Source organism: Halyomorpha halys, unplaced genomic scaffold (assembly GCF_000696795.3).
Source record: "Halyomorpha halys isolate HHAL.00 unplaced genomic scaffold, Hhal_1.1 Scaffold672.1, whole genome shotgun sequence".
In the NCBI taxonomy this organism is placed as follows: domain Eukaryota; kingdom Metazoa; phylum Arthropoda; class Insecta; order Hemiptera; family Pentatomidae; genus Halyomorpha; species Halyomorpha halys.
In genome coordinates this window covers 499,448-519,981 of record NW_027110600.1, presented here as the reverse complement: position 1 = coordinate 519,981, position 20,534 = coordinate 499,448, and the positions used below count along the sequence as shown (strand labels likewise).

Here is a 20,534-nt window from a genome sequence, read left to right as displayed (position 1 = left end):
TTCTTTTATTTTAGTATGTATGAGATCATTCATCACTATTACCTATTGCCCACAACTGTGTGGCAGATTGTAATATCTATCAATAAATAAATCTATCAATCTAAAAAAAAAAAAAATCCGGTAAGGTGCAAAAGATTAGTTCAGAAATAAAAGTAGCTCTTCTTTTTTCTTAAATTAAACAAAAACGTTACAACAATTGTCATTTGATTAATAAATACAATTTGGCTATAAACTACTTCTGTTAGAATTAGTAAATTAATGTGTGTGAATAATTTGAACAGATTGAATTCTTGGGAGCGATGAAAATTTCTTCTTAAAAGAATGTGTTTAAAACATCAAGGCTGCAGGAATACAAATCATTCTTTCTCCCGTTTAACAATAACATTAATACCCTAAAATTACTAGAAATTAAATCAGGTGGTTGAAGCTAGTTAAATTTAAGATAGTTATATCGAGCAATATTTAAAAAGCACTTGAAATTGAAAAACGGCAAGAAACCCTCCACTACCGCCCTCCGTGGTCGCCTTACTTATCTGACTTTTTAAACTGACAATTATAGAGAGTAGGTTGGTCGATGTAGGAAATGTCACAATATCACAAGAGGAAGTCATAACACAAAAATGGCCGAACCGCTAAGACCCCATGGCATGAAAGAATTCACACCGTTTTTCAATTTCAGGAAATTTTTAAATATTGCTCGATTTAACTATTTTTTTTTTTCTCCCCTTTCCATTTCAAGCAAATATTTTAAAAGTAATAGGACCGTTGCTCTCCGTGGGTCTTAGTGGGGCGGGTCCGGCGGAGAAGGATGGCCTTTGTTTTATGTTATGATCTCTTCTGAGATTGTGACATATCGTACATCGACCAGCCTACTCGCTGTCTGAAAAGTCAGATAAGTAAGGTTACCAGGGAGGGCTCTCTGATATTAGGACGATTTCTTATTATCAATGTTAATACATTCAAATGCTATCTGGATTGGTTTTAATTCTAGTCTAAATAATATCTATGAAGAAAATTAAATTTCAATCTAAAACAAAACCCCAAAAAAGTATGATATGTTAGTTTAAGTTTTCTGAATAAAAAAATGAACTTACGTTTTACGGATACTTAACTGATTTTTTTTTTCCTCCAAACTTCGAAAACAGAAACATATAGAATTATAGTTGATTATAAGCTTTTAATTGAACAAGCCATTGTATTTCTTCGATAACACTATTTACTATCAGATCTATATTGTTTGTGACACCTATCTATGAGTTGTTGACAACCTGTTAATGCAGACATCGGTTATCAACATCGTCAATCAGAATTAAATAATTGCTACCACTTGGAGGATTAATATACTGATATTTTTGTTATGATGAGAGTTTTAATTATTTTTTTAACATTATTATTTAAAGTATCAAAAGAAATATCCAATCCTAAGTATCAAATATTTTTTATTTTATTTTTCCTTAAAGAAACCATTATTAACTCCATTTTTCTTTCACTTATCTATATGTCGACTACTGTGATCGTTCATAATTTCGAATTTGAGTTTTCAGAAATACAGGTTTTGAGGTCTCTCGAGACCAAAAAATTAAGATCGTAAAATGAGCTTATGGCAGATGAAAAAAGGCAGTTATTTCATCCCAATTTTTGATTAGTTTAATGAAAAATATGTATGGTTATAAGTCAAAATTGATGATTCTGGCAAATATGGGTACAGGGAATAAATCAGTATTTAGTGAATTTATTTTGATACATCTATATATAAAAAACTATTTGACGTACAAATGTCTGTTAACACACAAAATAAATCTAATTTAATGTTATATAAAGCTAATGACGTTTATCTTCGTAGGGGTAATAGTTTTCATGACATTCGACAAAATGAATTCACAAAATATTGATAATCACAAATTGAAACATAAACAAATTCACAAAACAAAATAATGAATTCTAACTGTTCAGAGAAACAATTTCGAGTTCTGAAAAAATATATTTCAGGAACCAAAAGATATACAGATGTCCGTCAGTCCACAAATTAAAGCTAGCTAAATTTGCTATATAGTAGTTTATAACGTTTATCTTTCTTCGTAGAAGTAGTAGTTTTATGTTACTTGACAAATTTGTATCCGATCAACTAGAAATTAACATTTTGTGAATTCATTTTGTCAAATATCATGAAAACCACTGCACCTACGAAGAAAAATGTCTTAAACTACTTTATAGTAAATTAAAATAGCTATAATTTGAGTGCTAATAGGCATTTGTATGCCGAATGGTTTTTGAGATATAGATTTCTCAAAATAAACTCACTACTGATTTTTCAGTGCATTTTTTATGAAATGTTCCTTTTTAAAAAGCTATGTATCGGGAACTATTAAGTGTAAACAGCTCTATTATGGTTCATATTTTAGCTAATTTACTTTACTTCAAATGATGTCTTGTTAGGTTTTTTATGTTTTTGGTGGTTTTAAAGATATAAAGTAACCGCCATAATTTTTTATCCCCTCTACTTGGCTGACTCATCAAGTTTGTCTAGAAATTATACATAGTTTTCTTTAAAATGATCAAAAATTGGGGTGAAATAACTACATTTTTTTCCTCTTGGACTCTTGTACGAAATGGTCTGAACAGCCTAGTTCAAAAACAAAAAGTCGAACGAAACTGAAATTATATATTTAAGGCGGGAATATGCCTGTAATGTGACTGCAACGTTTTCGATAAAATCCATCGACCGGACATCCCCTTTTGAGGAATCGATTTTTCACACTTTTTCAATTTTTTACGGAAACGACTGGAACGATTTTGATTAAACTTTGTACATTTATATACAATTGAATATTGTTTAATAGAAGTTATGAGTTATCCTCATTGAAACAGTATAACTCGGTTCAAATGACAATTTTTTAAAAAATCTTCCTCTAAAGTACCTTTAATTTTATTTATTAAAGGTTAAAAAAAATTAACAGTTTGCACAGTTTGCAATAATGAACATTTGATAAATACAAAATATTAAAGAATTTTTTGACCAGTTAAAGGAAAAATAGAAACATGTCTGGTTCGAACGGGAAAGTTGAGACTGCCCGATATTGGCTTCATTATCTTTTAACTGTTATATTATTGGCAGCGACAAAATAGATATTCGTTATTTCCATATCTGGAAATTCAAAAATATGAATTGTTACAGCAATAGGAAAATTTTTTTTTTTTTCTTTAGATCGTTTTTCCATAATTTCGATAACTTCAATACGAGCCCATTAATCTACATAAAACTTGGAAATGTATGTACGGTGGTAAATGAAAGTAAACCGCTCTATATTTTATTTTCATGTGCATTCGACATTATTACAACACCGTTTTTTATGATATAACCTAAAAAATTTCTGTAATTTTCTCAATTGCGCAGGATTTGTAAATCATGTTTACGTTTTTCTTACTCATACAGTAATGCAAATACAACTTTTTCCTTTCCCGAAATTCCAAGTTAATCAAAACTAGTCGATAGGTTTATTGACCAAATAACATGAACATGACATCAGACAGAGCCAAATGATCTTAAGAAATTTGTTTTATTGTTTTGCCGATGGCAAGTCACAAAGTTGCGCTGACTGGATGATAACTGATAAAGCAAAACGTTGCCCAAGTGATCATTGTTGCTTTCTTTTTTGCGTAACAGATTTACTACTAAACACAAATTCTGAGCCGATACTCCGCTTTTTGTAGCACAAATCATTGTAACATCTTGTTAATTAAGATATCGTCTTCCCGCGGTGATTGTTCATGTCAAAGATTGCGATTACGGAATAGATATCTACATTACACTAGTAAATTGAAAATTCAATATTGAATATGACTCATTGTTTCGCTTTTGATCGAAACTGTGTAATTTTTTTTTTTTTTAAATATCGATTGGAGTCCGCTGACCTACCTATTTCAGATTATTCGATTGTATCTGATAAGAATATACTTTAACAAGATAAGCTCTCATGTTCCCGATATTAAAAATTAATTTCATCAAATTGTCATCAAGTCTCAAGAGGCAGTGAAGTGGGTATTACAAAATAATAGGGGGCTAAAGAATTACTGAATTGAGAAAAAAGTTTAGTTTTTTTTTTTTTATATTGGACTTTTTTATATCATTTTCCACTTTCAACCAGTCTGTCTCTTCAGGGCCATTGTTTTCCCATTGTTGAGCACTTAATAAAGTGCTCTAAATGTCTTGGTTAAAAACTCTAAGTAGGAATCTGGTTTTTGATCTCCCAGTTTTTCTAAAGTTCTAAAGTTGTATGATAGATTGTTCTGAGGCCACCAACTGCTGCTCTTATGGTGTTGAATATATTTTTACATGGAGCTTCATGAATAATACCAAAATCTAAAGTTGGGAGAGGGTTTATAGGCAAAGTGACAATATTACAGTGATGTGTTAATTGTGTTTAAATAATTTTCGCCACTAAATTTGTCAGCTGTACAGTAACTATTAAGAGATCATTTTATAAGATCGGACCATTTCGATCCAGCCTTGGGAGTCTTTGTCAACGTGGTGGTCCCACGAAATAAAAACTTGATCCCTCACCATGGTATAGATAACTCCCCCGCATATAATATACCATAAATGACTAGGCAGGGGGTAGTAAAAAAACATTATTTTAAATGTTTAAACGATTTTATTTTAATTTTTAGATTTAAATTATTTTAAAAATGTGAAGTTTTCTGTCAAAAGTTAATGTAACCACGTTTGAAAAATTATCATTTCAAAATTATTATGGAAATCTCATTTAAGGTCATTGCTTTTGAAAATATTGATTTAAACATATATTTGATTGGGTAAAATTCAAGTTTTAAAATAAATTGAATATGCTTTAGGAGCAGAATTTTAATTTGTCAAAAAAAACACTTTATTTTTCAGAAGTAGATATATCAACTTTTGATATAAAACTAATTTATTGATCTTGACATATATTTGGCAGGCTAAAAGTTATATAGATTTTTAATGCAGAATTTTCATTTCACAGAAAAAAACATTACTTTTCAAAATTAGATATATCAATTTTGATTTTTAAAAAATCCTTAAATTAACTTAAAATAGTTTCTACGTAGGATAATATCAAACAGTAAAATCATGAAGTAAGAAGTTCTTCGTTTAAACATTGATAATAAATAATCTGCCACCAGGTTATTGACTAATTTTGTAGTTACCTAAGAATGCAGCCTTCAATACAAGAAAAATTCCAATTAATGAATCAGCAAAGTTGAATAAAATCACTTCAAGGTTTATTTATAAATGCGAGCTTAAACTTAAAAATCAAATAACAATTATTTTCAATAATTGCCAAACCAAATATCTGTGTGGGTGAATGGGTTAGGCTTAGAGGAAATCCGCAGAAGGCGTCTTTTATTTTTTATGAAGCGCCGGAAATGAGATTTTATGAGTGAGGTATTTGATGTTGCATTGGTTTTTAAATCACGCCAAATATGACACATAATATGAAAAACAAAACAAATATGTAGAAAAAATCTCAAATATGCAATAAAAGAGCTAAAATATTCAACTAAGGTGATGTGCCTGCGAAACGACCTTGAGTTCAGTTTCTTTCCAACAATGGGATTGAAGAATGAATTAAAAATTTAACGAAAATAATTTTAAATGTTCGATGTATTGTTTCTTCATTACCTATTTGAAAACTTTAACAAAATAAATAAAACTCAGTTACATGTCCTGTACTTCAATTAATTATTAGCACCTAAATTTACTTATATGAAACATAATGTTCAATTTTATTAGTACCTTTTTATTACTATAAAATGATTATTCATCAATAAACCTGATGGAAACAACTTTATATGCATTAAAATGTTCGCGTTGTGGTAACAATGAATGAATCACATTTCAATTGCATAAATATTTTCTGAAAAGAGAGACTTGAATTTTTCATAAAATATTTTCCAATATTTTCAAAGCTATTCTGGTTAGTTAGAGGACTTAACCTATTTTCAAATTGGACATTTTTGTCCAATTATAATCTCTTATTCTGACATTATTTGCGTTTAGGTGACTAAACTAATCTGCAGATGAGATTATTGCTTAATACTTTTCATTGTTACATTCTTTTCCTATTTTTTTTGGTCTTATCTTCATCTATTTCAAGTGTCAGAAATCAATCCAATCTATCTATCCAAAGTTTAAACTTTCAAAATAATGATGCACTTATCCTGGTCATTTTAAATAATATTTAATATTACCACTTGCAAAGAAACTGATATTTAAACTAAGTGTGTTGTTTAAAAGGAACTAAAAAGAGAAATAGGAAGATTGGAAATGGAAAAAAAAAAATAATAAATATTCTAAGAAGTCAGATTTTCAATCTGAAATTCCAACTTGATTCGAATCTACAATTAAAATCATTTATAGATAAGTACGCAAAAAAAAAATACAAATACATTAAAATCTGTAGTAAATTACATTATAAACTCATTATATTCTAGGAGTGGGTTGATATTGTAGAAAACTGATATTGGAATGCTATTAAATATCCTATATATGTGAAAAACTACTTGTTGAATTAATTAGATATTTTCAATTGTTAATTGATAAGGTGAGAATAAAGAAGAATAAAATATTCCATCGTTATTAACACGTGCACAGGAGGTTAAACTTATGAAGAACCTTTTACGAATGAACAAGTGGCATCTGCTGATAGTCCTGTTCTCGCCTCATTGTCAGGTAATTCCACAGATAAAAGTTCCTTTCTTTCTGTAGTGGAACAGTATTCAAAAGCTGTGTGAAGAGAGAGAGATAATACCCTGTAGTGGACATACATCGATGCTACTATACCATTTATCTGACGAATTCCAGCTTGTAGTAGTATAAGGAGAGATTCTGCCCTACAAAATACGATTTTATAAAATTGAAAAGTCTAATAGTAGTCTATTTAGTTTTCACAAAATTACCTGAAATGGAAACTTAGAGAATCCCATTTCAATCCTTTGACGTGCCTAGAGCAGAGACAAAGGGACAGAAAGAAATGAATTAAGTAAATAATCAAAAAATCTACAAAGAACTCGCTCTCAAAATATCTTATTAGTCTCTTGCTCATTTAGTGAAGCACCAAATATTTATCATAATATCAAAATCTTTTGACCAAGTATTGTTTCTCAAGTGAAGTTTTAAGTGACACTTTGAGGTTTGGTACATTAATAATTGTTGGTCGTTTTAAGAACCAATAAATGCTTTGACTAGTGGGGTTACATATTACGAATAAATTGTTATACGTAGTTATGGGAACTTCCGATAAGTTCTCAACTAAAATGTTTTACATCATCACTTTAATTCAAAAATCATATGACTACATTTTACTATTATTCTTTTCTTATATTTTATATGTATATATTTGTAATACATTTGTAAATTTTCTTTAGGAGGGGTATAAAAAAATATATATATTTCTAAAGTAAGGTTTTCTGGGAGTCATGATGTTTGATGAATTTATTATTTTTTTGATAATTTTAAAAATCCCAAGGATTATTTGAAAACTCACTAATCAAAGTAATGTTTGGTTCTTGTTATTATCAATAATAATTTTTAGAGAAAAAATATATCTAGCTATATATATCCCTAAAAAATATATCTCTTGTTGAATGTCCTAATTTATGCTTATTTTTTGTTAAGAACTTTTATGTTTTCAATTTTTATAAATTATTTAGATTATCTGAGAGCCAAAAATATAAAAGGAAATCAATTAAGTTTTGAAAATAAACTCATTTATAATTAATTTCTTATAAAAGATGATTGATATACTAAAATAGATACAGAGATAAAACAAAATGAAATTAAAATCATAACTAGATATATTATTTCCCAATTTAATTTTATTAATTAAAATAATTCTACCATTATAATATTATAAATTATAAGAGGTGTCTTGTTACATGATACTACTTTATCAATTGTTAATTGCAAATCTAATTGTTATTTTGGGAGCACGGTGGCTCAGTGGTTCGAATCCGACTGGGCAGATGATTATTTTCTGTTACTCTGTAGCCGTTAGTCGACCCTATGGGGCCACCCAACCTCTTAAAGTGGGTACCCTTATTTGGGTAAACATCTGGTGGTCGAGCGTGATTCTGACCAAATTACCTGCTTGCACAACCGTTTGTCCAGTAATAGTTCTTCCTTACAAAGTACTGCTCCCTTAATCCTTCATGGATTGCATCGGTACAAATTTTATTGTTATAAAAACCATGTAAAGCACACCAGAGCCAGTCGATTTGTAGGATGAAAAAGGAACATTTCATTATTTTGTAAATATTGTATCATTATATTTCGTGTATATCTTTGTTTCTATAGGCTTATTGTTAAATGAAGCATTCCCCACTTCATTAAATTCATCATTTCATGAATCGATATCTTTTTGTTATTCTTTTTATTAAATTCATCATTTCATGTATCTCATACTATGATATGTTTTGCATCAAATTGATCGCTTCGTGTATCGTCTCATTTATAAAGCCATCCGTTACGTCGTCCATTTTGTGATTCACAATTCAAAGAAATTTCAAAACGGGCTCACGTACTCAAGTACCCTTCATACCCCAAGCGAGACATCGCGGAAGAAGAGAAGGACGTTGCGATTAAACAAACGAAACCGCCTGAGATACGCTACTCAGGAGTGGAGGGGGTCAAGAGGGTATAGTATTGTGTCCTGGGACGACCGGCCGTCAGTCAGGGTTCCACTATGGGTTCAGCACCACAGCCGTCTTCCAAGAACGAGAAGTCAGTACTGGAGAGGCAGCCCTCAGGTAGGTCTTAGGTCTAGGATTAGCTCTTAGTAGTTTAGCGAGGGTGAAAGGGAAGTGAGAAATGGTGGAGTTCGGAAGTGTTGTGAAGACTTGGTAATTTTGACATGTTATATGCTGCATCTGTTGACTTACTACAAAATCCGTAATTGTCTCGTAGATGATACGTAAAACGATACAATTACAAAAGTGTATTGATTTACTTTCCCTCGAGATCTAAAAATAATAAGTAGTCCCTGTTCGAATTGTGTATTTCGTGATGAACTAATGAATTTCAATACCTACTTTCTGGTTTAGAGAAGTTGGTAAACTATGAATGAGGCACTCGTGAATATTTTAGGACTTATTTCTTAGAATTTTGAAAAACGTTCTAGAAAATTCGTTTTTTTAAAGGAATAAAGTTGTGATAAGTGTCTCCAACTAAAACATTGTAATTAATTAACGTTTAAAAATTGCTAAATATTATATTATTTCAGTTATCTTATTTTTCAACAGAATGCTTCAAATATTCTTTCTTGTCCACCCTTTTAAAAGCTTATAAAAAAAATAAATAAAACATAATTTCTAATTTTAAAAAAATCTTTAATCTTAACTATATTATTTTCTAAAAATTGAAATGTTTTATAATAAATACCACTAAATATCACGATCTAAACGATAAATTAATAATTTACATAAGGTTCTATGAATGCTTAGAAAACTAGTCAGCTTTGAAAGGTAAACAAAACCATCTGTTGATTGCAGTGCTTAACGTGCCCGACTAAATAAACCACTGAGCCTATTGCATAAACCCCGATTGCATTTATATTGGAAAATTTTATGTAAAAAGTGAAATATAGTTTGATTTAATTCGATTGTAAAATTAATAAAAAAATTAAATTTCATAATCCTTGGCAGTAATTGTTCAAACAGAAATTCGATTATACTTAAACTTTAAATTGTAATGAGTACTGCGATTAACTTAAAAATTTGCATTATCACGTTGAAAATAACGAAAATATTACTTTCCGTGTATAATTCAATGAATAACCCCAACGTGAGCATTTAAAGGATTAAAATCAACCTAGTAAACATATTAATGTTATAAATAAACTGAACCGTGCGAAATTTTCGTACAAACAGATTTTTTTGATTTTTTTAAGGATTTACAGATCCTGGGACAGCTAGTATTTCAACATTATTATGTTTAGATTTAATTTGAATATATTTCCTGAAATCAATAGCACTATGCAAATAAAATAATTTTAATGGTCTATAAAGGATTTCTTTAATTATCCAAATATCGTTCAACAATTCAGTGCTCAAAATGGGCATACCTTTGTCATTTTTTGTCTTGTCTAGAAAGTTAACGTTATGCGTATAACTTTTTGTATCTAAATTTTGGAAAATACTGAATAGTTTGATAGTATATACTTTATCTTAGCTAATAATGGTCAGATTTCGGTGATTATTATTTCATTTTATGGGGATTGTAGTCACTTTCCAAATAATCTTATTTCCCGCATTTTTTAAAGATTATCGAGACACGTGTTTTGAAAAATTGTTAATAACATTAGGGTTATTAATTCACTCAACTATACCGTTAGTTTTAACTACAATATCAGATGCAACCGTACGCTCTACGTAACAATGCATTTCAACCAGTACCTTCTTTTTTTTGGTTGGTTTAGTATTTAGTCTGAAAAAAAGGCATCTTCCTAAGTGAAATTATATATATATGATATTATATATATGAAATGAATTAAATAATGATTTATTTAAAATACGTTAATTTAAATTATGATAGTGATAAGAATCATAATTTAAATTAATAAATTACAAATAAATTATTTTTACTTGACTCTGTATTCTGTAAATTATAAAAAATAATTCATATCCTAGCTTTTTTATACTTAATTTGTTAGTAGAATATATTGAGCGTTAAAACAAATTGTGTTTCTGCAGTTTTTAAATGTACCAATGAGAACATCGAAAACGAGAGAATGTACCAATCACTAAGAATTAAATGCCGAACTATGTTAGCATAGTATTTTCACTCCATTTAGACTATTAATTGCTAAATTTAATAGAGTTACAATAACCAGCTTCTTCAATTTTAATTAAGATCGAAAAGTGTTTCATAAATTGCTTGGCGATCGAGAAAATATTTGATTATTGTTTTAAATAATGTATCTAGGTTCAAGACGACTTTGTAAAAAATAATTCATATCCTACCTTTTTCTATATATAATTTGTTATGTTAAAGCCATATTTTATAATTTATTCGAGTTTTACTATTTACTTTATTGTAAATAGTATTTAGTTTAGGATAGTGTTTAATTTTGTTACATTTATTTGTATTTATATTATTTTAATTGGATTTAATCATTTGAGAAGAAAAATTTATATTTATATTTGTGTGTTATAATTAAGTAATAGAGACAGTTGCTAAGGGTTGATAACCGTTGCTAAGACGTCACCTAGCAACGGACCGACCATGTTCGTTTTTTAATTCCGGCTAATTAGTGGACATGATCGTTTGTAAGCAGCCCTGTCTGTGTTTATAATGTATTATTTGTGAACATTTTTAGAGTTTTTAGTCAATATTAAAATCCTAAACCAGACTTTTTCTGGGTTTCGATTTGAATACGAGTTCCAGCTAATTAGTGGCCATGACCGTTTGTCCTTGTCTGCGTGGATTTAGCATTATTTATTGACATTGTGAGGGTGTTAATCAACATTAAAGTCTGGAACCAGACCTTTTCTGAGTTTCAGGCCTCAAAGTGCAATATGAATTGTTGCTAATTAATCGGCTCACATAATTCATAAAAACAACTAGACCCTGTCTGCCCTTGCCAAGGTGCTCTCAATCTTGGCTTCTGGATATTTCGAGTATCGATGAGCCACTACACCAACCTTGGAACATTACAGGGGTCTATTTACCTACACACATCGATAAGCAAAATATCTTCCACTGACCTATCGGAGTGGATCATCCTTTCGTCGACCAATATTTATTGTATATAATCCTATTTTTTTTTTTTTTTTTGTAAAGTTATATCTTTTGTTTTCATCACTTTTAATTTATTAATTAATTTAATTTATTTCATAATTTTATTTTATTTGAAAGGCCATTTTTATTTTTACTTTCATTCATTGTTTTATTCATCTTTTGTTTATTTTTATGTTTAATTTTTTTAAATTTTAGATTAACCAAATAAATGTTTATGTCCAAACCAGTTTGTTTTTGTTCTTTTAAAGTTATCCAACAAAAATATACAGTCAATTTGAGATGGCATTAACATGTAGTAGAACAGTAGTTGTTATATATTCAGCGTAAAACAAATTCTGTTTCTGCTGTTTTTAAATGTACCAATGAGAACGATATCTTATCAAACTTTAAAATGCTATCTCAACTATCGTTATGTTTGAGTTAGTTGAATAAAAATATATTATAGCTTCTTATTAGAGTAATTTCATTAAAGGTGATGGGAAATAAAAATAATTATTAGCTGTGATACCTCTTAAATCCGGAAAAAATCAGCAATTCGATTTTTTATTGCCACTTACCTATGTACGAAATATTCAGTAAGAGAATGTATTGGGTTTTGACGGAAATTCATGTTTTGAGGTCCCCTGAGTTCAAAAAATCTAGTCTCGTAAAAGAATGTCTATCTGTTTGTAAACAGGCATGCTTAAAAACGAAAAGTCGTAAGTAACTGAAATCATATATAGTTGCTAGTAGATGCAGGGTCCTCACAGCAACTTTTTCGCTAAAATCGACCTACCGGAAGTGCCACTTTATTCAATAGATTTTTCACATTTTCCCTATTTTCTCGGAAACGACTCGAACGATTTTGATTAAACTCTGTACATAAATATACAATTAAACGGTGTTTAATATCAGCTAGGACTTAACCTCATTGAAACAGTATAACAAAGTTTAAATTACAAATTTTTAAAACATCTTCTTCTAATGTACCATTAATTTTGTTTTATATCCAGTTCTTGTTGTTAGAAATAATAAATAATGTATAAATACAAAATATCACTGAATTCTTTGTATAACTAAACGAGAAAAATGGAAAAAATTCCGATTAAATAGAAAAATGCCGAGACCGCTCTATTTTTCCCGATTGCATAAGGGTTTCGTTATCTTTTAATAAACTGTTGTATTCTTTAAAATGGTAAATTTATATTTGTCTTAACCACCTCGAGAAAAACTAAAATTCGAATTTTCATAACAACGGATAAATAAATTTTTTTCTTCATAAAAGGTTAGTAAGAGAAAGTTGTGTGATGCGCGCGCTGCACCAGATTTGTATAGCTGCAATGTTCAAGTTCAAGTCTTAGTCTCTGGGCAGGACAGTTTGGTTCAAAACCTATCAAAGCTCCTTCCAAATGAATTCTACTTCCAAAAGTGAATGTTTTAATATTATTTTGATTTTCCGAAAGTATATCTCTATTGGTCCCTAATGGTCTAATGCGAAATCAATAATTCTATGGCCATCATCATACATACAAGTATAATAATAATTTTTTTTTTTTAAATATTAATTTATTGCTATTTACAACTGTACATTATAATACATTTAGTAAATCTGATCTAAGTTAAACTGGAGTGTTACAGGCGTGTAAAGAAACTACCCATTGGTAGCACTCTTATGCTATTTTACATTAGCTGGTCTCGTGGCCATCTTCTTTTCAGGCACCTCGGAGGATTATCAGGAATGGAAGAGGATGCAAGGTTAGAAACTAGGGGGTTTGAGTGGTTAGGGAGTTTGTAATGGAAGGAGTGATATCTGGTTCAGGCTAGATCGGTTACATAGGGAACATTGAGGTCTTTATGTATGATTTTATTTGTGACAAAGTAAGGAGAATTGAGTATTTTACGAAGGATTTCGGATTTTAAGGATTGAATACGAGAGGAATTCGAAGGTTTAATATTAATATTAGAAATCACATATCTAAGTTTACAAAAAGCGAAATTTATTATAAATGTTTCGATTATAAGTGGCTACCTTAAGAATAACCTTGAATATTTCTTTGATATTTGTCTTGAAAGGGAAAGAAAAGCAGAATACGTCAGAAAATGGTTTGTGTTCTCCAAGCTGTAGAGCATGTTGAAATCGAACTTGTTTGTCCTCCAAAACATGTTTGGGTATTCAAAAAACATGTTTTACGGGATAGATAACAGAAATTATCTAGAAAGAGAGCTAAAATTATTATAAGTTAGAATATTAAAACATTGTATAAAAAAATTAAAAATTGTATATTATAATATTAAATTCTATATTGCATTCTACCACGTCTAAAACACATAACATACTTCGGACATTTTCTGACTTAAACTAATCTATGCGCCAGCCATAGTAACTAATTCTAAAAATGTAGTTACCGTATTTATTTGTTTAGATGTTTGAAACATGATATCTATAGGCTGATATGGTGTTTTTAAATTATAATAATATTTGTTAATTACATTGTATGACCTTATTTATTGCAAACTGTTTAGGAATAATAATTCTCACAGAACTTTACAAACAGATTTAAATGTATTTGCAACTAAAGCCATTAGAATCTTATATAACTTATTTAAATATTCATTAAAATTTGTTTTCACTGTTATGGTGATGACTTCAGAATCTCAAGGTTAAAGTAATAAATCAAACGGTAATAATAATAAATTTTAAACAGTTATAAATCTAAAAAGAATTCCTGCTTAGTTGCTTTTTGTTGTTTGGCAGACTCGTAGAATGAATCCATGACCTTCCAATTCTAGAATAGGATGAACATCGTTTAACACGTGGTTTTATTTTTTCCTAGGATTGGCAAATAACTTTTTCAATTAAATTTTTTAAAATATATATATGGTTCCTAAGGATCAGTCAATAAAACAGCTATATTGAAAAAAATAATCGGATATTCAAAATTAAAATTTATGTTACTCCGACCTCATAAATAGATAAGAAATAATTAACAAAATAATTAGACAAAATATAAAAATAGAAATTACGGACTGACTACCTGTAGAAGGTTAGATTATTGAAAAACCATAATAAACCCGCATTTATTTTTCTCACCCTCCTGTATCCCCTACAGTATCCTTTCTAAATACTCCACTGACGCCTGTTGAACAGATTCGATACTTAGGACTCCATCTTGACAAGAGACTTACTTGGAATCCACACACGAGACTGAAACAAGGAACAGCTCGTAGATTCCGGTTGCTACAATACCTACTTGACAAACGTTCTAAACTTCCCATTCACTACAAAAAATTATTATACACTATGATAATCAGACCAATTTGGACTTATGGAATTGAGCTCTGGGGCTCTATCAAACCATCAAATTCCTCCCGAATCCAATCCTTACAATCCAAAATCCTACGTAATATCCTAGAGTCTCCTTATTACGTTACAAATAAACTCATCCACAAAGACCTTAACATCCCATTCGCTTGCATGCTGCAAACTGCTCGCAGATTTGGCCCAAAATAGATATACGTCATTTCATTCCAAACTCCTTACCCGTCCTAACCCATTAACTCATAATCTTTCATCATTAACAATCACTGATAATCCTCTGAGGTGTCTGAAAAGAAGATGACCACGGGACCTCCTAATTTAATTTAATGCTTGATGTACCACCAATATGTGGTTCCTTCCCAAGATTTTCAAGTGTAAATGAAACATACAACATATTTACTTATTGTATTTATTATTTGTACAGTTGTAAATCATTAAATAAATAAATAAAAATTTTCTCCATTTCACTGCCATGAGAAATGGACTTTGTAATCAAAAAATAATGTTGCTAGTTATTAGCCTCAAATTATATTCTGTTTGCTGTAGTTTTTTAATAATTAGTTAAAGATTATTTTGTCTAAATAACTTTATTTTTACTATAGGGCATGTTTATGAGAATATTAAAGTGCATTTAGCATTTATTAATCATACCATAGTATTTCTTTGAATCTTTGTAGCATGATAGAAATATTTCTAGCTTTGTGCCAAAATTGAATAGATGTGAAATGAAGAAAAGTGAATGACCGTTCTTTCTACAGGAAGTCAGTCTGTAATTTCTGTTTTTGTATTCTGTCTATTTGTTTTGTTAATTATGTCTTATGTGTTTATGAAGTCGGAGTAACATGAATTTTAATTTTGTACTTCTAATTTTTTTTTTATATATATAGCAGGTTTCGATGTAGATATCACCTGAATTGTGAGAAATTTTATATTTTTCCTCCCTTTCCTTCTCTAATAAGTTGTTGTACCGCCCCTGATCTAGGATGAAAAGATTCAATTTTAGGAAATACTTCACAAATTTTCAGTAATTTTAGAAAATCCGGCCAGGATTTAGATTTTTTTTAAATTTAAGAACCCACTTTGAACTGTGAAAATGTCTTAATGCAATATTGAGATGTAAGTTTTTCTTAATAGTGAACAATTTTATATTTTGCCTAAAATATATATAAATGTATGACCGAAAATATTTTCAGTTATTAAAATTGATATAAATTGTTATAAATCAATTAAAATTGGTCAATAACAGTTTAATCACGAGAAAATACAAAAACATTTATTTATTCTACCTCATTTCAGTAAAAAACTTGGAAAACAGCTTGCGCCTAACAATAGCTGCAAAAGAATAATTAAATACCGACAATAATAATTACAAGGTTATCAAAATTGCTAAAACACAAAATAATCTTTAGAACGAAATTCTATAAAAAATTGATCTTATTTCTCGTAGACGTTTTCAAGAAACTGGTTCAAAACGAGAACGAATTTGTCTGAACGGCAATAAAGTTTCACATTTATTTTTTAATAAATTTTAGTACTGATAGTATCTATGACAATTACTTGCACACTCTAAATAAAAATAACTTTCACATTCCTTTCCATATTTAACCTGAAAAGGGACAGTGATGTTTAATGTCATATTTACTCTACTCATAAAAGGGAATTTCCCATCAAAGATAATAATTATCGCTGATTGATTGTATTTGAATTAATACTGGCATATCTGACGAATAAAACTTTTTTTTTTGGTTTGTAAGATTGAGGTTTCTTAAAGACAACCCTACTGACTTTGGGACTGTTTGTAGGGCGACCCTAGCAGAGAAAGTTACTTCAGTCTTAAGTAATATCTTTGGAACACGCCCATTTAAAAATAATATTAATTTTTTTTAATAATTAAAGCAAAGCAACGTAAGATGATTTTAAGTGGTCTTTATTTACTTTCAATAAATGGATATAAACTGAGAGTGCGAATCGCTATTTTATTGCAAATGCTTTCCACTCTCCATTCATGTTCTCTACAAGCACTTTTTTGGTCTTTCAATGACTGGACAGAAAGCTTCGTTTAATAATGAATCCAATGATAACCCATTCATAGTATACGAGTGTAATTGGTTCTTATTTTTTGTACAAAACTAACACTTCATATTAATTATATATAAGCTTCCATGCTAAGTTACTCTGTTCAAAATAATAATTTCATAGTAAAAAGAAAATACCGGCGCTAAATGGGTTAATGAACTAAATCTAACGGTTTTAGGTATGCACTGTTAGATATCATACATAGCAAAAACCAATAACTAACCTGAAAAGATGTTCAACTTCAAATATTTCTTGAGAATATGTCATTATCATTTCATAATAATTGTTTAATCGCTTCACTGAATAAAACTAATTAATCAATTTAATCGAATGTTTCATTATTGTGTATTTATTTACCAATCGTTGATAAATTAAAAATTGATCAGTTCTGATACATGTACGTCTTGTCTTTTCGATTTGATTACTGTTTACCAATCAATTATAATTAAGCAAACAATAGAATATTTAATTGAACAAATAATTTCAATTATACGTTTGAAACAAGATCGCTAATACAATTTAAATTATCTTTTCTTAATCGAGCAATGGATTTTATAACAGGTTACAACGCGAATTTTTCCTAATCATCTCCCAGAAATTAGAGTTTATATGAATTACTTTAATTTATAATTAATTATTTTATTGTTTATTTATTACTTAGATATATATTTTCATCGTATCTTACATATTTTTTTTATTTTTTATTTTAATTTTTATTTTTAATTATTAACATATACCTACTACTTTTTTTTATTTTTGAAGGTAATAATAAATAATATATGATTTTTTTTTAGCAGTATAATAACGAAAAATTCAGCAATGCTATATATTTTCCAAAAGTTTCTTCTCTTTATTTTTTCTTCTTCAATTTCAGCCATTTTAGGTTTAATCCTTCCTGGTTATTATTGTTTCGGGGTCTGATAGCTGGTCAGTCTTCTGCTGTCAGTTGGATTTTTCCTCCTCTTGACAGGATGCCTTCACCTTTCTGTCCCCCAGCTTCCTTTCGCGACACCCAGAGACCACATGAAGTAGTCGTAGGATTCAATTTCCCTTTCCCTTGTTTTTTTTATATTAAAAATAAAAATACAGTTTACATAAAATATAAATGTAGAACTGCTTAGTAAAATATAATATTTTATTGTTTTATTACTTTTTTTTCTGAAGTACGAAATCAATACAGCAGCGAATCCTAGCTTACTGAAACCTATTCGGTCACAGTACAGTTTTCTGAAAACTTTTAAGAGTTTAATTGAAACATTAGGAATATACACGATCTATCCTCATTGCTTCTTTTTAGTAGGGAATCTCTCAGGTGTATTTCAGGTGTATTAATAATAATTTATATTTTATTTCTTACGTAATAAAGGTATATGAAATTGGCATTTAGTAGCAATTGTTTTCAAAATCGTGTGCTTAACATGGAAGGTAAGGAGTAGCCTTTAAGAAATCCACCTTGGTTTAAATTTATTTTAATCTATAATTTATTTAGGATTTTATTAAATTATCCATTATAAGAATTCTCTTTGACTCTTGATTTTTTTTTTTTTTTTTTTTTTATCATAACCTAATATCATTAGTAGGAACGAATCTCTGTAAGTCTTCCGGAGATTTTTCCTATGTTGATTGTATTCCTCCCGACGGATGATCAAATCAGATCATGGAGAGATCGCATTAAAAACTAATTAAACAATATCCTTCGTCTTCATGAGCTGAGCATAATCAGGGGTCGATATGAGAGCAGACATACCTGAAGCCCAAGCAGGTATCACTGAACTGTGCCCCTCAAACTGCGAAATCCCTTTGATTGTTCGTCAAGAGAGAACTTAGCCATAGCAAGGTGAGTTCATGGGAATCGTTTGACGGCATTGCTCCGTAATTCAGAAAACAAAAGGAGGATGTGTTCAGATAACCGGAAAATACACGGTTGGTTAGTAATGAGTCTGTAGTAGTGCTTTGTTATCCATTCCTTCGCTAAGCAGAAAATTAAAGCATCATAATAAATGTCAAAGTATGTACATGAGTTATTACATAGGTCTATAAATTAAAATTACCAGTCAAGGAAAATTTTTATTATCTATTAAAATAATGTAACTATGAAAATATTTTTTGATCTTTTTGTAAATGAATAATGGTAATTGAGGCGTTGGGAACAAGAGTGTACCAACTCACCAATCATAATTTTAAGAAACCATGTACTTAAAAGATTTAATAAATGTTTGTCGAACTGCTTTAGACCAGTTTTGAAAGAAAATCAATGCATTTTTATTATCAAGAGACATAGTTAATTATCAGTTTTATTACCAAAGAATTTTTATTGTAACTAATTTTAGACCATAATGATTAGAATGTGTATCGTAAATCATCCCAAAATTAAGTAAGTTATAATAGACCAAAGTTCATTTGGGCCATTTTACAATCCCCAAAAGGGGAAGGATGAATCTAAACTTATTGTTTTTGTAAGACTGTCATATAGGAATTTGTTGTCGAATAGGAATTGATAACAGAAAAACTATTCAAGTTAATTTTGAACTGCAGCATAGTAAACTAGAAAAAAGTAAAATTTTTTGTTGTCAATACTCAAAATTCTGTTTTTGCTTGATACACTATTACGGCATTAGCATTAATAATTATATTATATTAAGTACTTTTATTAATTTAAATTATTTTAAAAACTTTAAACATTTTATTTTTTATAAATAAAACTATTTCAGTAATTTTGAATAACTTTTGCTGAAAATTCTGCTACTTTGAGAAGATTAAATTTCACATTGCATAATTGTTTTACAAAACAAAAGAAGCTATCTTTGCTATCATGTAATAGACCCGAACTATATGTTAATACCTGACATAAGCTGTTAAGCTAATCGAATCTCATTAAATACCAAAGTTGTGTAAGGCAAAAATGCAGTCCTGCAAAAAACTTTGGGAGAAGTTCTATAACGTTTTTTTTTCAATTAAAACTAATTAGTCTGAAGCACAAAAAAACATAAAAGCGTTTGAAATTGATGCAATTATTAATTAATTATATAATTTTTTTTTTTATGAAAATTAATTTTTATGAGTACAGGATGAAGATGTACTTTTGCTATCAACAGCTCAGTGAAGGTTTTCTAAAAGTAGGAAAGTAGCCCAGTAGGATAATATTGACTGAAAAATAAAACACGAATAATTCATGATTTGACTAATACAGAATCTGGAAGGCTCCTTCAAGATTTTTGTACAAAGACAAATTCCACTTACTTTTGAAGACACGTAGCATGTTTTATTATTGTTCAAATTAAAATTATCTGTTTTAAAAATTTTTCTCGTTATCGCTTCCTTGTTCCTTACATTAATGAATTCTAAATTTTAATCTGTTTCTTCCATAATCAATACACATATACATAT

General features: G+C 29.2%; 1 protein-coding gene across 1 annotated transcript in view; it reads left to right on the top strand.

Moving 5' to 3' along the window:
• Nucleotides 1-8,710: 8,710 nt before the first annotated feature.
• LOC106685234 (putative inorganic phosphate cotransporter) overlaps nucleotides 8,711-20,534 on the top strand; it is a 26,319-nt gene continuing 14,495 nt past the window's right edge. The window contains exon 1 of the mRNA XM_014427796.2: nucleotides 8,711-8,784. Within this exon, the coding sequence (XP_014283282.1) occupies nucleotides 8,721-8,784 (64 nt within the window). The 5' untranslated portion in view covers nucleotides 8,711-8,720. The remainder of the gene's footprint in view (nucleotides 8,785-20,534) is intronic.